At 39.0% G+C, this 17,910-nt stretch overlaps 2 protein-coding genes across 4 annotated transcripts in view; one reads left to right on the forward strand and one right to left on the reverse strand.

Annotated features, from left to right (window-relative positions):
• Positions 1-1,613: 1,613 nt before the first annotated feature.
• LOC110065064 (uncharacterized) lies at positions 1,614-3,642 on the reverse strand. Its single transcript, XM_020772174.2, has one exon. The coding sequence runs from the start codon at positions 3,570-3,572 to the stop codon at positions 1,989-1,991; it is 1,584 nt and encodes a 527-aa protein (XP_020627833.2). The 5' UTR covers positions 3,573-3,642; the 3' UTR covers positions 1,614-1,988.
• Positions 3,643-8,936: 5,294 nt separating this feature from the next.
• Positions 8,937-17,910, forward strand: part of LOC110065006 (uncharacterized) — a 32,861-nt gene continuing 23,887 nt past the window's right edge. For 2 of the 3 annotated variants that reach the window (XM_020772106.2, XM_089291103.1), the window contains exons 1-8: positions 8,937-9,271; positions 11,238-11,459; positions 12,257-12,402; positions 13,371-13,563; positions 15,087-15,173; positions 15,636-15,737; positions 17,275-17,377; positions 17,832-17,874. In XM_020772106.2, the coding sequence (XP_020627765.2) occupies positions 9,104-9,271; positions 11,238-11,459; positions 12,257-12,402; positions 13,371-13,563; positions 15,087-15,173; positions 15,636-15,737; positions 17,275-17,377; positions 17,832-17,874 (1,064 nt within the window). In that variant the 5' untranslated portion in view covers positions 8,937-9,103. Of the gene's footprint in view, positions 9,272-11,237; positions 11,460-12,256; positions 12,403-13,370; positions 13,564-14,838; positions 14,934-15,086; positions 15,174-15,635; positions 15,738-17,274; positions 17,378-17,831; positions 17,875-17,910 lie in introns of those variants that run through there. The other variant, XM_089291104.1, reaches the window with a different exon arrangement.

Here is a 17,910-nt window from a genome sequence, read left to right on the forward strand (position 1 = left end):
TAAAGTTAATTTGTCCACAACATGAGGCTATATATTTTTCTACAAAAATAGGGAGTTGCTATCCACCCCCTAGGTTTACCACTGTAAGTAGCCCTGTTAAAAGAGTCTTTTTTTCTTTCACGGGGGGACCTCCAGGATTTCAATCAACGGATATCTCGAGAACAGACATCCATAAGGAGAAAGAGGAAAGAAACAGCGGAAACAAACATAACAAATAGATTACGCATGGTATATTCATTCAATGAAGAAATTAAATCACGATTCAAAGAAAGTATATATAGTTACTCATATTATATTTTATTTTGGTTTTGTCTCCGAAGTAAAAAAACTTCCTTAATGGCACAGAGAACTTTTCGCCGGCAAAATCTACTTATACTAGGAGGGATGGTCAAGGAAAGAGCGACAAACAAGTCTAAGACAGAGTTTATCTCCGACAGGCAACGTAATATAACATACATAGAAGTCGGTCACAGCTTGAGACCTGCATATTGCGTGACGGCCGTTCATTGGTGTGTTGATTTTAATCGCCGTACTATCGGAGGTTTAGAAAGCGCCTGTCTCGTTTAAAATAACGTGCATTTCGAGGATCTTTGGCGCGTGAATTCGGTTTTGTATGTCGTTATCACTGCGGACTCGGATCAGACAGTCCGTTATGAATTTCGACTATTTTCAGAGACGTATTCTGTTTATATCAAGCTAAAGAACGCTCAATTTATTGTCTTTATTGAGACAAAACTTCGTAAGAAGATGAATGGGTTTTGAGCAGAATTGTGGATGATTTCACTTGCATCACTTTTACGCTTTCAGTGAACACTAGGGATTTGTGACAGCGTTCGGGGTAGTTCGGGACGGGGGATGGGGAATTTTGTTGACTGACGATATTTCAATGTCCGGGAACTTTCAAAACCTTTGTCATAGAAGAAGGTATGTTATTAAATCACTATGCATGATAGAAGTTGAATAATTATTATTGTTGAATAAGAATAATTGTGGTTGAAGCTGAACAAATATTGTTGTTGAATGAAGATGATTTTGGGAGAAGCTGAATAATTATTTTTGTTGAATGAAAATCGTTTGGGTTGAAGTTGAACAAATATTGTTGTTGACTGAAATTATTTTTGGTTGAAGTTGAACAAATATTCTTGTTGAATGAAAAGAATTTTGGTTGAAGTTGAAAGAAAATGCGCATTGTTGAATATAAATATAAAATGTTGAATATAAATATATGTTGTTGAACATAAATATAAGTTGCTGAATATGAAGGTGCAAGTTGTTGAATTTTGCAACATTTGGCTGACCATAATTTACCTCTGACAGAAAATGTACGACTTAGACGAAATTTACCTCTCAGACGAAATTTACGTCGTAGTCAAAAATTACGTCTTAGAAGAAATTTACGACGTAGACAAAATTTACGACTGAGACGAAATTTACGGCTTAGATGTAATTTACCTGTTAGAAGAAATGAACGACTTAGACAAAATCTACTACTTAGACGAAATTTACCTCTCAGACGTCGTAAATTTCGTCTAAGAGGTAAATTTCGTCTAGGTTCGTAAATTTCGTAAATTTCGTCACTACGTGAAATGAAAATATACTGATATCAATAAACGTTCGGTCTTTTAGATGCTGTTTAATTAATCGGTTTATGACAACATCAGCTGTGAACATTTGAAATCACAGTGATTGACAATGACCTTTTCCCAATACATGTCATGATCCTATCGGTTGTTCAGTTAGCAACTTATGTAACCATGGAAACGAAAACTCGGCAGAAAATAAAAAGGCACTGGCTAAAATTAGATTATATTATGAGTTCTGTGTTTGAAAAGATGATTTTAAGTACTCTGATTGCACATGTGAAGACAATTCGGTATAAGGCTAATCTGAATAGGTCTTCTTAAGGGAGTGGAATAATTATTAAAGCTCAAATTGATTTTTCGTTACTGAAAACATTTTTTGAAGGTGTGAACCAGATCTCGCTTCGTTTATTCTTCCAGAATACTTTTACAAATGACATCCCACGAAAACTTGGCCACTGCTACAGCCCTAAGCTGGGCGGACACCTCACGTCGTTTGGTGTGATCGCGGAAGCCGTTGGGATACAGGTAGCTGAGAGCCCTCTCCACCTTGTTGGGCAGCTGCTCTATCAAGTAAGCACCGTCAGCTACACCATGTACGCCACCGGGACGTATCCCCACGCGCATTATGCTTGCCAACTCCGGGTCAATCTCTTGGACAGTATTTATAACATCTGAGATTCCCGTATGGTCATGACACAGGGGCAAGACACCAGCAGACATAGCTTCTACTGAGACCATCCCAAAGGCTTCAAGGGCTTTGGATAGCATGACGCTGATGCTGCACAAAGGAAGTATCTCTTTCAATTGGGGGTGCTCCAACAGGCCAGTCATCATCACTCTTCCCGGAGGAATCTGGCGGAAGTACTTCTCCGCTTCTAGTGGAAGGTCCACAAAATTCCCTGCCTCCGCGTATGCCTTGAACGCTTCAAAGTTGCCCTGAACCATCGCCGCTAACATTCCCTCCAAGTGTTCGCGGTTGCCCCCATACCCTACCAGCAACAGGCGCGCCCTGGGAAATCTCTCGACGATGCTCGCAAAAGCCACAAGCAATTCTCCGACCCCTTTGGTTTCTTGGAACTTGCCAAAAAAGCAAATGATAGCTTCGTCTTCTTCCACTGGAATCCAGCGCTCGCAGAGGTCAGCATCGGCGGCTCGGAGGTCGTAAGATTCTACAACCTTCTCCAATGACTTGTTCAAGTCAGGCGTTTTGTGATCCGGAAGTTTGATATTTTCAGCTCGTCTACCACCAGGCTTTCGTTTGATAAACTCTTTCACGCTTGCCAAAAACGCCTCTTGCCTCTCGCTGATAGACCCGCCGAGTTGGAAGACTTCAGGGTCCATACCCGGGGGAATAATCACCGTCTTTTTAAGCAGCCCCATCTCTTCTTTCTCCGCTTCAAATGTTTCCTGCACGAAACCCACCATGTACTTTGCCCCAACAATAAGTTTGCGGCAGTGCTTGATTCCTTCCAGAGCGTAGCGTCTAAGCTCTGAACGATTTTTGACGCTGAAGATAAGGGAGCTACCGTGGATTTTGACGTCAAAAGGAATCTCAGTTCCTTCCGTGGCACGTTTCGTTATCACGGGACCAAGGATCGCATGATTCGCCAGAATACGGTCGACACCTTGAGCGATCACCTTCTTCAAACCATCGGCCGTCCCCTTGATGTTGGCTTCGATCTCGTCCAGAGAGCAGTTAACCATAGTCTTGACTTCGTATCCTTCGTAGAGATCGTACCAATAGACAAGTAAGAGCCCATTGATGTCCGGTACCACAACTCGGATGGTACCCGCTTGCGGGGCGGAAGCCGGAATCTGGTCGTTTCCAACGATAAACTCGTCGACAAAATCAAGGCGATCGGCGAAGGGATCCTGGCAGAGAACGGTCACGGCATGGCCCTGTCGCTTCCACGATTTTGCAATGTTGGCTGTGTAGACATTCGAGCCTGCTCCGCCGAGTAAATAGCCATGTACTAACACCAAATGCATTTTCACTTTGTCTCAATCGAAGTAGCTTCTAAATGATTGCGTGACGTCGACGAAGAGCCTGAAATAGACCAATTTCGATATATTAAAATTCAGCCTAACACAATGGACCTCAGCACGAGGCTCTGGTAAATAAACCCCACAAACTTTGCAGTTATTCCCCAGAGCCTCGCACTGGGGTCTATTGTTTTAGGCTGAATTTTAATATAGCGAAATTGGTCTATTGAAAGTGACACGTTGAAAGAAATGCTATATTTGACATATTTACATTATGAGTAAAGCTTCAATTCATATTTCTATTATATAGCGCACTTCTTGTAGACATGGGGAATAGAGTGCTTTTAAAATTTCACCACCTTTGTTTCAGTTAGCGAGCAGAGGAACTAATTTGCAACAGCACCAAGTTGATGAATAAAAACGGAAAACTTGTCGCTGCGGATCGAGCTGCCTATTATTAGACCACTTTAGCTTGGGCGGTTTGTTTTCCCGTTGCAGACCACGTGATGATACTCTTGAGAATTCTTGCTTCCAGATTTTTAAATAGTCGGGAGTATATCAACACAGACGGCCCAGATGTTGAATACGATTAAAATATGTATTTTGATGTCTCTGGGTTCCTGGAGGTGGTTTAGGGCCAGTTAAGCGAGTTTCACTTTCTGGCGGTTTACGTTTCTCTTTAGGGGAAGCAAACCGCCAGAAAGTTGAGCTCGCCAAAATGGCTCCAAACCACCTCCAGGAACCCAGAGACATCAAAATAAGGCAATGTAAACATCAGGTAAGCCATTTTATTCTAATTGTTTTCTACACGTAGCATTTAGAGTGATGTTCGAAGCATTCTCATACATTGTCTTATAAACGGCTAAAATTGTAACGCAATCGCGATCAACATAATGTCACGTATTTCAATCGTATTCAACATCTGGGCCGCCTGTGTTGATATACTCCCGACTATTTAAAAATCTGGAAGCAAGAATTCTCAAGAGTATCATCACGTGGTCTGCAACGGGTAAACAAACCGCCCAAGTTAAAGAGGTCTATTTATCAACCGATTTCTGTTAATTTGACCGCGGACAAACCTAAATTTGCATATTAGCTTGTAATAGTGCAGTGTCATTAGTTGCCGTTTTGATGTTCGGCTGGCATCACTTTACGGGAAAATCGCAACATTTAGTGCTCAATACTACATTCTTTGATGGATAAATGAGGTCAAGGCGATTATTTTATTACTCATCTGCTCGAAAGTACAAGGCGAAAAACTTATATATGTATATCAAATTGATGGATAGAAATTTATTAGAAAGGAGGACCTCCATCACGACCCTTGCGCTTCAACACAACCGCAAAACCGAGTGACGGTACTAACTGAAATACTCGATATTTCCCCCAATAAAAACTGCGCACCACATCAAGATGGTGACAATGAAAAGGGTAAAGCCCTAGATAGGAAATAGATTATCGTACATTACTTTTAGTTGGCGCAGAAGACAAGTTCATGAAAGAACAACTGTTTTGTGGCTAGTAGTGCGTTACACCAAGAGAAATTAGGGAGCTTAAGCAAACCACGACGGCGACGACAACGAGAATGTCACTAAACAAGAGGTTTAACGAGCAAAACAATAGCTGCGCACGTGCGTTATAAATCTTTGTACATTTCATTGCCGTCCTCTGCAAAACAACAACGTGAAATGACCAAGTTCTGCATCGTCTACGGAACGTGGACGACAGCGGCTAATTTTTCGTATTTCCATTTGGAATTGAACGCCGTCGTTGCATATTTAGCTCAAGCACGTTTTTAGAGCCATTGGCGTACGGAACAGATCTAGACAATCGCGAATTTCGCTTGTAAATTATAAATTCATTTTTCACTAGTGTCGTCGTCGTCGTTGCTTAAGCTCCCTATTTTCTCTTGGTTACACCCCGGGGGTACACGCGAGCACCTCAGTACTGGTAAAAAAAAATTTTAACACCGAATTTCACCGTTTCGTTGCTCAAAATAACTGCCTATTGAATCTTAACAAAAGATAGGGAGGGCAAATTTCTGCATGAATATTTTGGTGAAATTGAATCGTATATTATCGGTTTCAGCTTAGCAACGGCAAAAACTAATCGACCCCAGGCCCTCTTGTTTCGAGGTACAACTATAGCTAGATAATGAACTGGCCCAGGCCAGGGTTGTCTAATACACAGAATCTGATACGGTCCGAAAAAACAACTTTTCGATCGGTACAGTTTGACAGACGGTAAAAAGACTGTTTTCGATCCGTAAGCGGTCGGAAAACTGCATCTCATTATATTAAGGGGCCTTAGAAAATAAATCACGCCTTGCCAGAATCGAGGGGATGACACGGCTGTGGCACTATCCCTCGATTGATATTTTCTTTCGCTAAATTTAAACGCGCAATATTGTTGCTCACGCTTAAAGAACGAGGAATACATGTATATCTGGCTTGTTTGATTTGTTGTGGCAGAATCCCTTGATCGATATTTTCTCTCGCTTCAAATGAGATGCATTTTACGGACTGTATTCGGACCGAAAACTGCGTTTACGATCCGTACAAACCGTATGGATTGACAAACCGTTGCCGGACGCCTTTGCTTAAACAACATGTGATTTATACTCAAGACCCCCGGACGCGATGCAATTTTTCGATCGCATACGAACCGAAACCTGCGTTTACGATCTGTACAAACCGTACCTTTACTAGCCTGCGAACGCAGACGTATTTCCGGCTGTCACTTGGTTCCGCCGAAAAAATAACGTCTGCGAACCCGAGCCAGAAAACGATTTCTGTGACGTAGCAATTCTAAGCCAATCACAGTTTAGCTCAAATAACCCCAGAACTACTGCGCGAGGTATTCGCTGCGAGGAGCGCTCGAGTTTCATTCTATCATGGAATCTGATTGGCCAAGGAGAAACAAAAGTCATTACGTCATAGAAATCGTTTCTTGGCTCGGGTTCACAGACGTCATTTTTCGGCGGAACCAAGTGACAGCTGGAAATACGTCTGCGTTCGTAGGCTATACCTTTACGGATCAACAAACCGCATGTGACCCCTTCGCTCAAATAACACGTGATTTATATTCAAGTTCCCCTAATGGGATACAATTTTCCGATCGTATACAGACCCAAACCTGCCTTTTTATTACGATCTGTCAAACTATGCGGATGGTAGAGTAGCTTAAAGTTGAAGTTTCGAACCGTGTCCGTTTGTGTATATTGGACGTGACTGGCCTAGGTTGCTCGAAAGGTGGATAACGCCATCCAACGGATTAATCGCTATTACGATGACACTATTAACACTTATCCACTGGATAATGACTTATTGAATAGTGTTATCCAGCCTTCGAAAAACCGGGGCCTGATCGTCAACTAACGGTCCAGAACTTAGGCCTCTCTTTGATCGCGCGGTCGAGGTACTCCAAGAATGCGTCAAGATTGCGCTTTACAGCAAAGATAAGCATCATCAACTGCAAAATTTGTTTCAACGCAAAGAGCTACGTTTGAAAGGTTACTTATAGGGCTTGAGTCGAGAGATCCATGGTAAAGAGCGAAGGTTTTAAGATTCCCTGCAACGTCATCTAAACTCTTTCTTCCTAATCAAGTTGCACCGCCCGAAGGTTTGTAAGTATTCTGCATATGGCGACCTGATTTCTGAAATTTCTGATAATGGTCCTGAACTCATGGATTGAGTGATTCTACGCGATCCATTCAACCAAAATTTCCGGAAATTTCGGTCTAAAACTGAATGGATCGGTTCGGTCCAACCGGAAAAGTTTCGAAAAAATCGGTCTACCTTTCGAGGTGGACCACTTTTCTCGGTTGGACCGGCCCGATCGACAATGTACCGTTCAATTTGACCATTCCCACACATTCTCGATCCCAGTACCTCGCTGTTCGGTATTTTCCATGTACAACATGGACGAAAACACTTATCATTGCAGCTGTTATGGATTGTTAACGTAACAGCGGAACTATCGGTGTTGCCCATACATCCACGTGCAGTTACAACAGGTCCATAGCTGCTAAGCAAGCCAAGTGTATGTTTTGGCTGTTAACGGCTCTTGAAGACGATTTATTTTCCGAGAGAATTTGGAATGTTCTTTTCGTCATTCGAAAGTGGTGTTTGAACTCATACCGAGGAAATATCTGGGAACGGTCTCTTCAAAATAACCCGTTATACTGGTTAAAGTACTAAGCATGAAACAGCTCACACAACATCATTGATATCACCGTCGAAATCATCATCTAACTGAATACGAGCAACAGTGATCCAACATCCTCCATTTAAATGAGCGCGAAACTCGTTTTGCGAGTGGAATGGAACGAGACCGTTCGGACCCATTGCGATCCATTCGACACCAAAAAATTTTCGAACCTCGGCCCGGAAATTTTGGCTGAATGGATCGCGCCCACAATACTCTCCAATATTTCCATTTTAAGCGTGAAAAGTGGGCGGGGCGAATACCACACCTGTTCTCATTGTAAGGCTGTCCCTGTATTAGACTGAACTGCAAACTCGTTATTCCACCGATTTTCGTGTGGAATCTGCTGTTTCTTCGGATAAGAAATCTACTGAAAACTAGCTTTGAATGTTTCCACCTCTGAATTCACATTTTTGTTTTTTTGGCGTTAGTAAACCAAGGTTGGAAATTCACTGTGGTAGTGAAACAGGATTGGACATTGTCACTTTGAGCTGTCATCCTGAAAAGCACGTGTGATTTTTCTCTTAATTCTAGGAATTGTGAACAATCAACATTGAAATCCAGGTACGTGACCCCGAGCTTCCAAGTAACGTATTTTCTTAGAAAAAGTGCAAATTAATTATGTGTAAACTAGCTTAAGACATCGTGACTAGCATTCCCTAGATACCCCCTCTAGGCTACCTGGATGCAAATGCAAACCCCGCATTTATTGACATGGTTGGGATGTCATTTGAAGAATTTCTCAGAAACGAGCTCTATTGTGTGTCTTAGTCACGTTCATTTCTCAGTAATCATGGTCGTCACGTTTGGTCTTATCTTCACGATTTGGTAACAAATTTTCTCTATCTACCACCTAGTGTCTTATCCCAAAGCAGCGCCAAAATTTGCCCTCTGCAAAGGCCTCTTTCCCAAATTTTCAGTCATTTTGCCTTTCTCTCAGAAAGGACTACTGGTACCACAGCCGATCCAGAAAATGTCGGATTCGAGACCCGAATTGGTAAAAAATTTCGTTGTCTCCAAGGGTCCCGGCCAATTTTTTCCAGGTGCAAATCCGAACGCTCCCCTCCCCTAAGAAATCTGTACGCTGAAACATGATTGGGTTGCTGCAACTTCGATCCAGTTGCTTTCGGTTTGCTACTCGGCGAAGAGGAAGCGCGCCAGTGACGCCTGACAGATTTTACGTCTTCACCCTCCAGGAACCACGGTTTTCTAGGAAAGAGAACTAATTCCGGGAATGAAATTCTACTTTATAATACGTTGTTTTATAGATTCGACGACTTACACGAGTCTGCCATCAATGCTGAGACGTGAAATGCTCAGAGAATTAAAGAATGGGTGTTAATGGCGGACCCGGAGTTTGGAGACGGCTGAAAGAAGCGTACAACAGAAATTGGCCGTGGTCTCGATCGACTTCCTCAAGAGATGGAATTGGCACAGTGATTTTCGCTTCAACCAGCGAAGTATTGACGTTCGTTTACCGTCCTAACTTGAGCGTCAGGGTAAGTTGCATTTTTACTTTTCATAAAACGAAAGTGGTGAATTTTAAGGTGTCGTTCGGTCGATGTTTAGCCGTATCCATGAGTATCTATCAAATCTTACTTACAAGCTTTATTAGAACCCATAAATTCGTCTACTTAACTATGTGTACATGCAAATAATTCATGTTGACGTTATTTCTGAGAATTGAAAGATCTATTGCCTTCGACAACACCGCATTGCGGTTTGGTTTTTAGCGCTTTCGAAATTATTGGAAGATGTCTTGGTCGAAGTTCTTTTATTTTAAACTAGTGGAGAAATGGATTAGTGTGTTAGGGTTTGTGGTTTTAGGTCCTCACAGGGTTTTATCTGCAGTAATTAGCTTTAGCTTTCCGTTTTCTAGCATTATTAATTAATCATGAAAGGCGGTAGAGACATAATTCGTATGTTAAAAACCATACTTTTTCTTGAAGAAAGATTTGTTTTGATAAACAGTACAAGGCTAGCTTAACTATCAACTGTTTATCGATAGCAATAAAGGAAACTCCAGTCACTATTGGAATTGTTTTACCTATCATTTTTATCCATCGCCTGATCTTTCCAGCAGTATATATAACAACAGATTTTGCTTGAAAAATGTAACAAAACGTTAAGACTAAATATTTGCCATATTGCCATACATATGGATCAGTCATTATAATTATTTTGATGTTTTAGTGCTGTTAATGTTTATTTTCTCAAACCCCAAGGTATTTTAGTTAGCTTCATAACTTGAAACTTTTCTTGAAAGATCAGTGATAAGATTACTTCATGGAACAACATGGATGTGCAGTTCTGGAAACTCTTTAATGCTTCTAATGAACAGAATGTTTGCTTTAAACAACTTAGTATCTCTGCCAAAGCAATCCTTTGTTGAAGATAAATAGATTGTTCCCCTCTGTGTAAGGGCTGCTGGCCATTAAATACAAAACCATATTTTGTTCTGTTTTTTACATGCATGTGTTTGTATGTGCATTTAGTGTGGTGAGCCAGTTGTTGCATAAAAGTGAAATCTAAGTTTTATTCTTGATATCCAACTCCAGTGAAATCTTATAGCTTCTTTGACACCAAAATACTCAAGATGTTTGCAGTCAATGACTTAAGTGAATAAGAGGTCATGTTTTGATGGCCTTAAACAATAGGTTTGCATCATTAATTAATTCCCGGAAATATAAATAATGGCTTTGTTTTGGTTCCGAGAAATACTAATGGGACCACTGATAATTGCTGTCCCCTATAGTATACAGTTGTAGCAGGGAACATCTGTATACACATAGTATAAAGGGGACTGTACTGAGTAAATGTTTATCTAGAAAACTATTATAGCTTATTAGCATGGGTAATTTTCTTAGAAAAACTAATAATAAGTGTAAACTGTAATCACATGACTGAAACGTGTCAATAAAAAAGGGTGTGGGTTCTTTACAATTCCTAGCAATGGAAAGAATTTTAAAACTTAACAGAAAGGGAGTTCAGACTGAAAAGATATGTACTGAAAAGATATGTATTAGTCTTGAAACAATTTTTAAAATTTAATTTTTCAGTTGTACAGTAATTGAGACTACATTGACATGATTGTGGAGCACTTGCATGGTACAATTTACAGTATTACAATTGGAATTCATTTAAACATGCTTTTAGTTTGTGCTTTTGGAAAATTATATGAGAAAACTTTATTACCAAAAAAAAGAAAACAAGCCTTCTATTTCTCTGTTTAAATTATGTGTTCTTCATACATGGAGGAAGGTGACAAGAGTTATCCTGCAACAGAACAGCATTTCCCCAGGCAGGATAATGTTTACAGTAAACTGTATCCAAATAGTCTGCTTAGTCAAAACTATGCCTCTTTCATGCAGACAAGTTTAAAGCTTGGATCCTGTAAATAATTGTTAATAATCAAATAATTTCTAAATTGTAAATTTATGTGTTGTGTGATATCTGTCTTTACAGGACATCTGCACTGAAGCAGCTGTGAAAGTTGACATCTCTCCAGTTGCCTTGGACTTCTTCACCTTGGTAACTGAAGATGGCAGGGGTTTTCTCAACCCAAACAAGGTGCTCAGCGAATCAGAGTGCAGTCAAGTGTACTTCTTCAAACTGTGCATTAAAGCTTGTCATGGAATTGAGCTCAAAGATTTTGACAAGAAAGCATTTGAATATTACTTCCATCAGGTTTGTTTACAAAATTATATCAAACATGAAGGACCATGTTTGAGCACATCTCCAAACATTGAGAAGAGAGTTGAATATACAATACTTGGCTTTGTAATTTTGTAGAACTTCAATGTATTTTGAAATGTGAACGATCTGTGTCTTTTGTGTTTGATATACTGTATCGTCTCAATCAAAACTTGAACAAAGGAGAAAAAATGATGGAGAAGAATTATCATAAATTTTATGCTAACTAAGATGAGATTTCCAAACACCGTCACAGTGATGATTCCTTCATTTAACCTTGTTGAACGATTAACGAATTTTTTATCTCTAGCGACAGATGCGACGTTTGGGTGACTTCATTGTTTATTGAATCAAAGACTTTCTTTTATTATTCATTCAACAAAAGATCTCCAAAGGTGCCACTTGGAGAACTGAGTTTTTTGCATACGTTATTTTTTGAAAACAGAAGCGCAAATCAACAAAAACAATGATGGAATGATGTTTTTCATGTTACATGTAAAACAAGTCAGTCTGCCAAAAATAATATTAGCTCAATCCTGCAAGAATCAGCCCAAAAAGGGATATATGCCCTTTTTGCACAAAATCCTTCAATTCTTTAAAGGGGCTTCCACATAGCAATGGCCACAAGAGGCTAATTTTTTCACCGTTTTGTGCTTGCACCAAATTCAAACTTAGGTTCCAATATTTATGGAATGTCCATTTACTGTCTGACATTAAGAACATGACTTGTCGTACATTGTAACATGTCCAAACAATGGAGGAGATTGTTGTTGTTTTTTATCTCCTTCCAGTGTCGTCAAGACTTCTTGTCAGGAAGTATAGGTGAATTTAGCATTGAGAACCAAAACTACTTGGCCCAACTTTTCCTTTATGAAATCATTTACCTGGCACGTAGACAAGCTGCACATGTATCCACCAAAGATGTTATTGAAAACCCGTAAGTACCTTAAAATAACTAAAAATGAATTTGGAATTTGCATGCACATCCTTTATTAGAGTGTCTGGTTGTTCTAGCACCAAGGACACTAATTGGTGACACAGACACAATTAAATATTATTAACAATTAGTTAAAAAATTAAAACTTAAAAACTTTAAGATTCATAACTTACAGCATTTTTCCTAAAACTACCTGAAATAGAAAATTATTCACAATGTATTTTTTACACAGAAGTGAGAAATAGGTTGAACATAATTTAATACTGACATTCTCTCACACATCCCTCCAACACAACTGACATATCCTTTTTTCTGATGTATCCTTTAATTAATTAAAAGGTTATTTAATTAAATTAATCTGTGGGAGGTGTGGCAGTGGCCTCATGTTGGTGCAGCTCAATACCAGACGGAGCGGTCTGGGTTGGAGCCCTGGCTGGAGACATTGTGTTGTGTTCTTGGGCAAAACATTTTACATTTTGTTCTCTTACAGTGCCTCTCTCAACCCAGGTGTTTTAATTTAACGCTTGGGGTAACCCCACGATAGGGGAGCATATCAACCAGGGAAGAGCAGAAATACTCCTAGTGGTTTCATTCTACAGAAACCGAAGATAAGCACCAGCCTGATTGGTCACTTGGCTCATATGCAATCCGGACTTCATCTTATAGAATAATAATAATCTTTTGTTTGTTTTAAAAGTTGAAAATTCATCTGAATTAATGGTGACAAATTTGTGATTTTGCTTTTAATGAAAACTCAAATGTTAATTTTAGAGTATCTTATTTGTATGAATTCAAAATGAAGACTGAGTCAACCTTTTAGAGCGGATATTGAGATAATATGTTTAAATGAAATAATTTTTCAAATAATTAATTTTTTACTGTATACTTTTCTGTTGTGAAAGTCTAGCAGTTTCTAACCTGAGGGCTTACTAGATCATTTACCATTCTCTCATTTTGCAAATTTTTAGGGGCCGTTATCATATTAAGAAGTTACTCCAGAGAGGAATATTTGCAGAGTACCCTCTAGATGAGACAAAGTCATTTCTAAAAGTGAATGTAGCCCAATATGAGGTTCTCACAGATAATCAGGTCAAATCTGAGTACATCAGTACCTTGGAAAGAGCTGAAGACTTTTTTGTGCACAAGTTTTCTTTTGAAAAGGTTTGAATGCAAAGTTTGTATTATCTTATTGTGTAGTTCCTGAAAATATCCTTACCTCTCCTACTGAAGGGGATTTTTCAAGAGCCTCCACACCTCTGGAAATTCCAATTAAGCTTGATACATTTCTTTAAATGTTTTGGTCTTAGAGAACCCCCCACCCCGCAGGGGGTGGGGGTTCTCTAAGAAACCTGGAGGTGCTCTAAGAAGGTAATCTCTGTGGAGGCGCAGTGGCCTCATGGTTATTGCGCTCGACTCCGGATTGAGTGGTCCAGGGTTCGAGCCCTGGTCCGGGACATTGCGTTATGTTCTTGGACAAGACACTTTACTCTCACAGTGCCTCTTTCCACCCAGGTGTATAAATGGGTACCAGGGAACGTAGTGCTGGGGGTAATACACCCTGTGATGGACTAGCATCCCATCCAAGGGAGAGTAGAAATACTCCTAGCCACTTCATGCTACAGAAATCGGGATAAGCTCTGGCCTGGTGGGCCACTTGGCTTGTATGCAGACTTTACCTGTTACTTAAGTTACCACCCCCTAGGGTGAAGTCTACCCTCCCCCCAGAAGGGTATGGATATTTTCTGGAACTGCACATTAGCCAAATTTAAGGGTTGCACAGGGATAATATTGGCCTTTTGGCTTAGTGGTATGAATCAGTTACATGAATGCATGTACCTGAAAGGCTATATAAATATTCTCCTAGAGCGGTCTAGACCAGCCTTGGTAAATAGGGATTTTATTCATAACTATTAAATGTGGTTGAGTGAGAGAATACCACAAACTGTCATTTATTAATGAACAGCTGGGAAGTATTACATTTTAGTTTTCTCAACACAGGTTTACCAAATTGTTTTTAGTCCTCTCAGCTGTCTTAGGCGTGTAATAAATAGAGATTTTATGGAACATGTGTGAGGTCTCAAAAGGAAAAATAATGAACAGGCTCAGTTCAGTTTTTCTTACATGCGAGCAAGGAGGTATGTTCACAAATTTTCCAAATAAAAGGGATTAAAGCAAACAATAGAATCTGTGACCAGTATACTCCAAACAACTTTCAATCAAGTTTATTCATGATTTGTTTTCATTGGATAACTTAATTTATTATAATCCATCAAATATTTTAACTCGCGTGCAATTGGTCTAAATGTGTCACACAACTGAATAGGCCCCAGCTAAAACTGGGGAATATCCATAAAGTGATATTCCCCAATTTTCAAAACTGCGTGTGTTGCAAAAAATATTTGAAGGATAATAATCACAATTACACTCTCAGAAAACTGTTTGCTTCTTGGAACAGATGATGTCTGTGGACAACTATCCAAACATATTTTCATGCCAAATGGAGGCTATTGTTTATTTAAACAACGGTTAAGGTACACAGATGGGTTCTTTTTACACCTTTTGGCATAATTATAAACACTTTATTTATCTGTTTCAAAAGTCACGTTGAGAACAGTGTTTATTACCTCAAATGCTGACTTTGGTAGGAAAGAAAATGCTAATAGATGCTGCATTTTTTAAACTAGGTTTATGGCCAAGTGAGTAGAAAGTTTGAGGTTCTTGTCAGTGCCGAATTTGGAATCAAGAAGAGGAGATTAGACATTGAGAACAGTGTAAGTTTCATATACTGCAGAAAGTGATAACAAATATATACACCTGTAGTATGATTTATTATATAATTTAGTTGTATCTAGTAATTTTCAAGCGAGTGTTGAAAAACAAAAACCAAAGTAATAACTCTGGCTGATCAAAAACAACACAGAGAATACAGTAAACAAATCAAAACTCAAAGTAATATGTGTAGCTTGTGCAAAGCATGGGAAAATGACCTTGAGCATGTCACGATTGGCTTTGGTTTTACTTCTGATTGGATGAAAAAGTGGCGGAACTGAAACTTTTAAGCCAGTTGCGTTGAGTAGTTCATGCAAAACCAATTACTTTTCGACACTCAAATAAAAACCGCTCTGTGCTAATGATAGTAATAATCAATGGTTGATTATTTTTAGCATAAGATTGTGATGATTTGTTGCATTAATATTTATTTCTAATATTTCTTCTTTTTATTCTAACTGTAGCTTCCTGAAGTTATAGTGGAAAAATTCTCTGACATAGAAGGATTAGAATATGACCGCATGAGGAATGTTGTCAGAATTTTACGAAAAGAATTTAAAACAGAGGTACGATATATCGTGTTAATTATATATTAAACACCAGTGAAATACCATGCAAGTAAACTTTTGGGCAAAAACATGACATCCTCACACATGAAAACAACAGGTTATCTTCACACCTGAAAAGATCACCTTTGCTATGGATACATACCATATGCATATTAAATTTTCACCTTTCTTAGCAAAAGTGAAATGGTTTTGGTATTTCATTGGTGTGTATATTAACAAAAATAGAACATTAAATGGCTGTTTGGGGATACAAAACTTCTTTTCTCATGTTGAAAAATATTTTTCTTGTTTGCTGTGCTCACTCGTAAAATATTTGTTAACACCTGAAGATAAATTTTGTATCTCAGTGCAGCTCTCCTCTATTTAGCTTTTAAACCTGTTTTTGGACTATTACATCTACTGTTCATTTGAATTGTAAAACTGACAGAGAGTTTTGTAGTGTATGGAAGAAGCTAATGGAAGGGATTTTAAGTGTCAATACCTTTTAGTAGCTTCGCAATACCTGTTATTGCAGTTATCAGAGGTTTGATGTGCAAATGAGGTGTGAAGATCAATTCTACTTTGCACTGACCCTTTCACCTCATTTATATGTCTTTTTAAACATGAGAATAGTTGACCTCAAATTCAACTGCAATCACAGCTCTTGTATGCAGCAAGAAACAAAAAGACTAGTGGGGTGTGTAGGAAAGGGGGTGTAAGATAGATAGATAGATAGTAAGGACACTTTATTTAACCACAGTATAGCTTAATTGTTCATGAATTTATGCAAGAATTTTAATTTGGAACTGGTATTTCCATTAGCTAGCCCCACTATTTACAGTCTGATGGATTAAACTTAGCTAAAGGGAAAAATAGCACTCTAGTAAACTTATTAATAATTAATATATGCACGTAGAGGAGGCCTGCAATGGACTGGCATCAGCTGATGACTGTAGTTGTTTTGCTTAATACCTCTAGTATTTAAGAATAGACTTGACATTGAGACAAACTCCAATAAGAAATCGATCAATTTCAGTTTTAAGTGGACAAAAATCTTGTACCAGAGTAATTTTAAGTAACTATATTTTACAGTCCTTTTTGCATTTTCTAAAAGCTAAAGAATAAAAACGGTTGCCTGAAATAACACCAAAAACAATTTCCCATGGGAACTCGAGAAACTAAATTTCAAAAATCAGAGAAATTGTGCAGCCACAGGCAAAATTTCATCATCAGTTTGATTCACCATTACTTTCAAGTGTTTCATATGAACTTGAAAATGTGTTTTCGCCATCTGGTGTTATTAGATATGATTTCTTTTGAGAAGACATATAAAACTGTCGCACAGAAGTTTGCAATACAATGTAAATAATCTTGGTACAAAGTTTTTGTCCACTTGTTACTCAAACTTCTGGGAGATTCCCTCTTAAACCTGAAGAACTTTGCCAATTTTATTGGACCCTTCTCTGTGATCTCTCATCTTGGAGAGACCTTAGCACTCTATGCAAGCACTGTACTTTGGGGATATATTATATGATATCTGCTTTGTGGTTTGCAGGAACTGACAGCCAGCTCTACACAAGATGCAGATTCCCTTTTGACATTGATTGAGGGATATTATAGACTGATGGTTAACCAGTACAAGCAGCTCAATGTACGAGGTAGGTATGATGAATTAACATCTCCTTATCTCCCCTATAACTATGACTTTTTAATATTTAATATACAGATTTAGCCAAGCCTAAAAGCAGAGCTCCTGCTTACAATTATATTAAGTTGACCTGGCTTGATCCTGCGATCCAATCGAAAACCATTACCTGGGCAGCAGTCAACACAGGTCAACAGATACCTTGTTTTGACAGGTGTCAATTGACCATAACATGGATGTCTAAAATCAAAGATGTTCACTGTAAACCAAGGCTGCATTCCTTGGTCAATCAATTTTTTGAGTATGGCCGCCATGCTGCACAACGTCATCATCACAGAGCACATGCACCCACAATCCATGCCAGTAGCCATGCTGGCCCTTTAATGGGCCGCAGGAGCTCCACTATGGATATTATTTGGAATTAAGAATTGGGCTCTGCCAGTAGTAATTTGTATCTTTTTTGTCAGGTTCAAAGAGTGCAGTTGCCATACCATGTCATGGGCCTATCTTGTAAGTGTTTTGGATGCTTTTCAAGACAAACATTTT

Source organism: Orbicella faveolata, unplaced genomic scaffold (genome assembly GCF_042242905.1).
Source record: "Orbicella faveolata isolate gen_17 unplaced genomic scaffold, um_ofav_v1 contig_24, whole genome shotgun sequence".
NCBI classification, from domain to species: domain Eukaryota; kingdom Metazoa; phylum Cnidaria; class Anthozoa; order Scleractinia; family Merulinidae; genus Orbicella; species Orbicella faveolata.

Excerpts from the sequence above, each read along its gene's own strand:
- LOC110065064 (XM_020772174.2), bottom strand. The coding sequence starts at position 3,572 with ATGCATTTGGTGTTAGTACATGGCTATTTACTCGGCGGAGCAGGCTCG.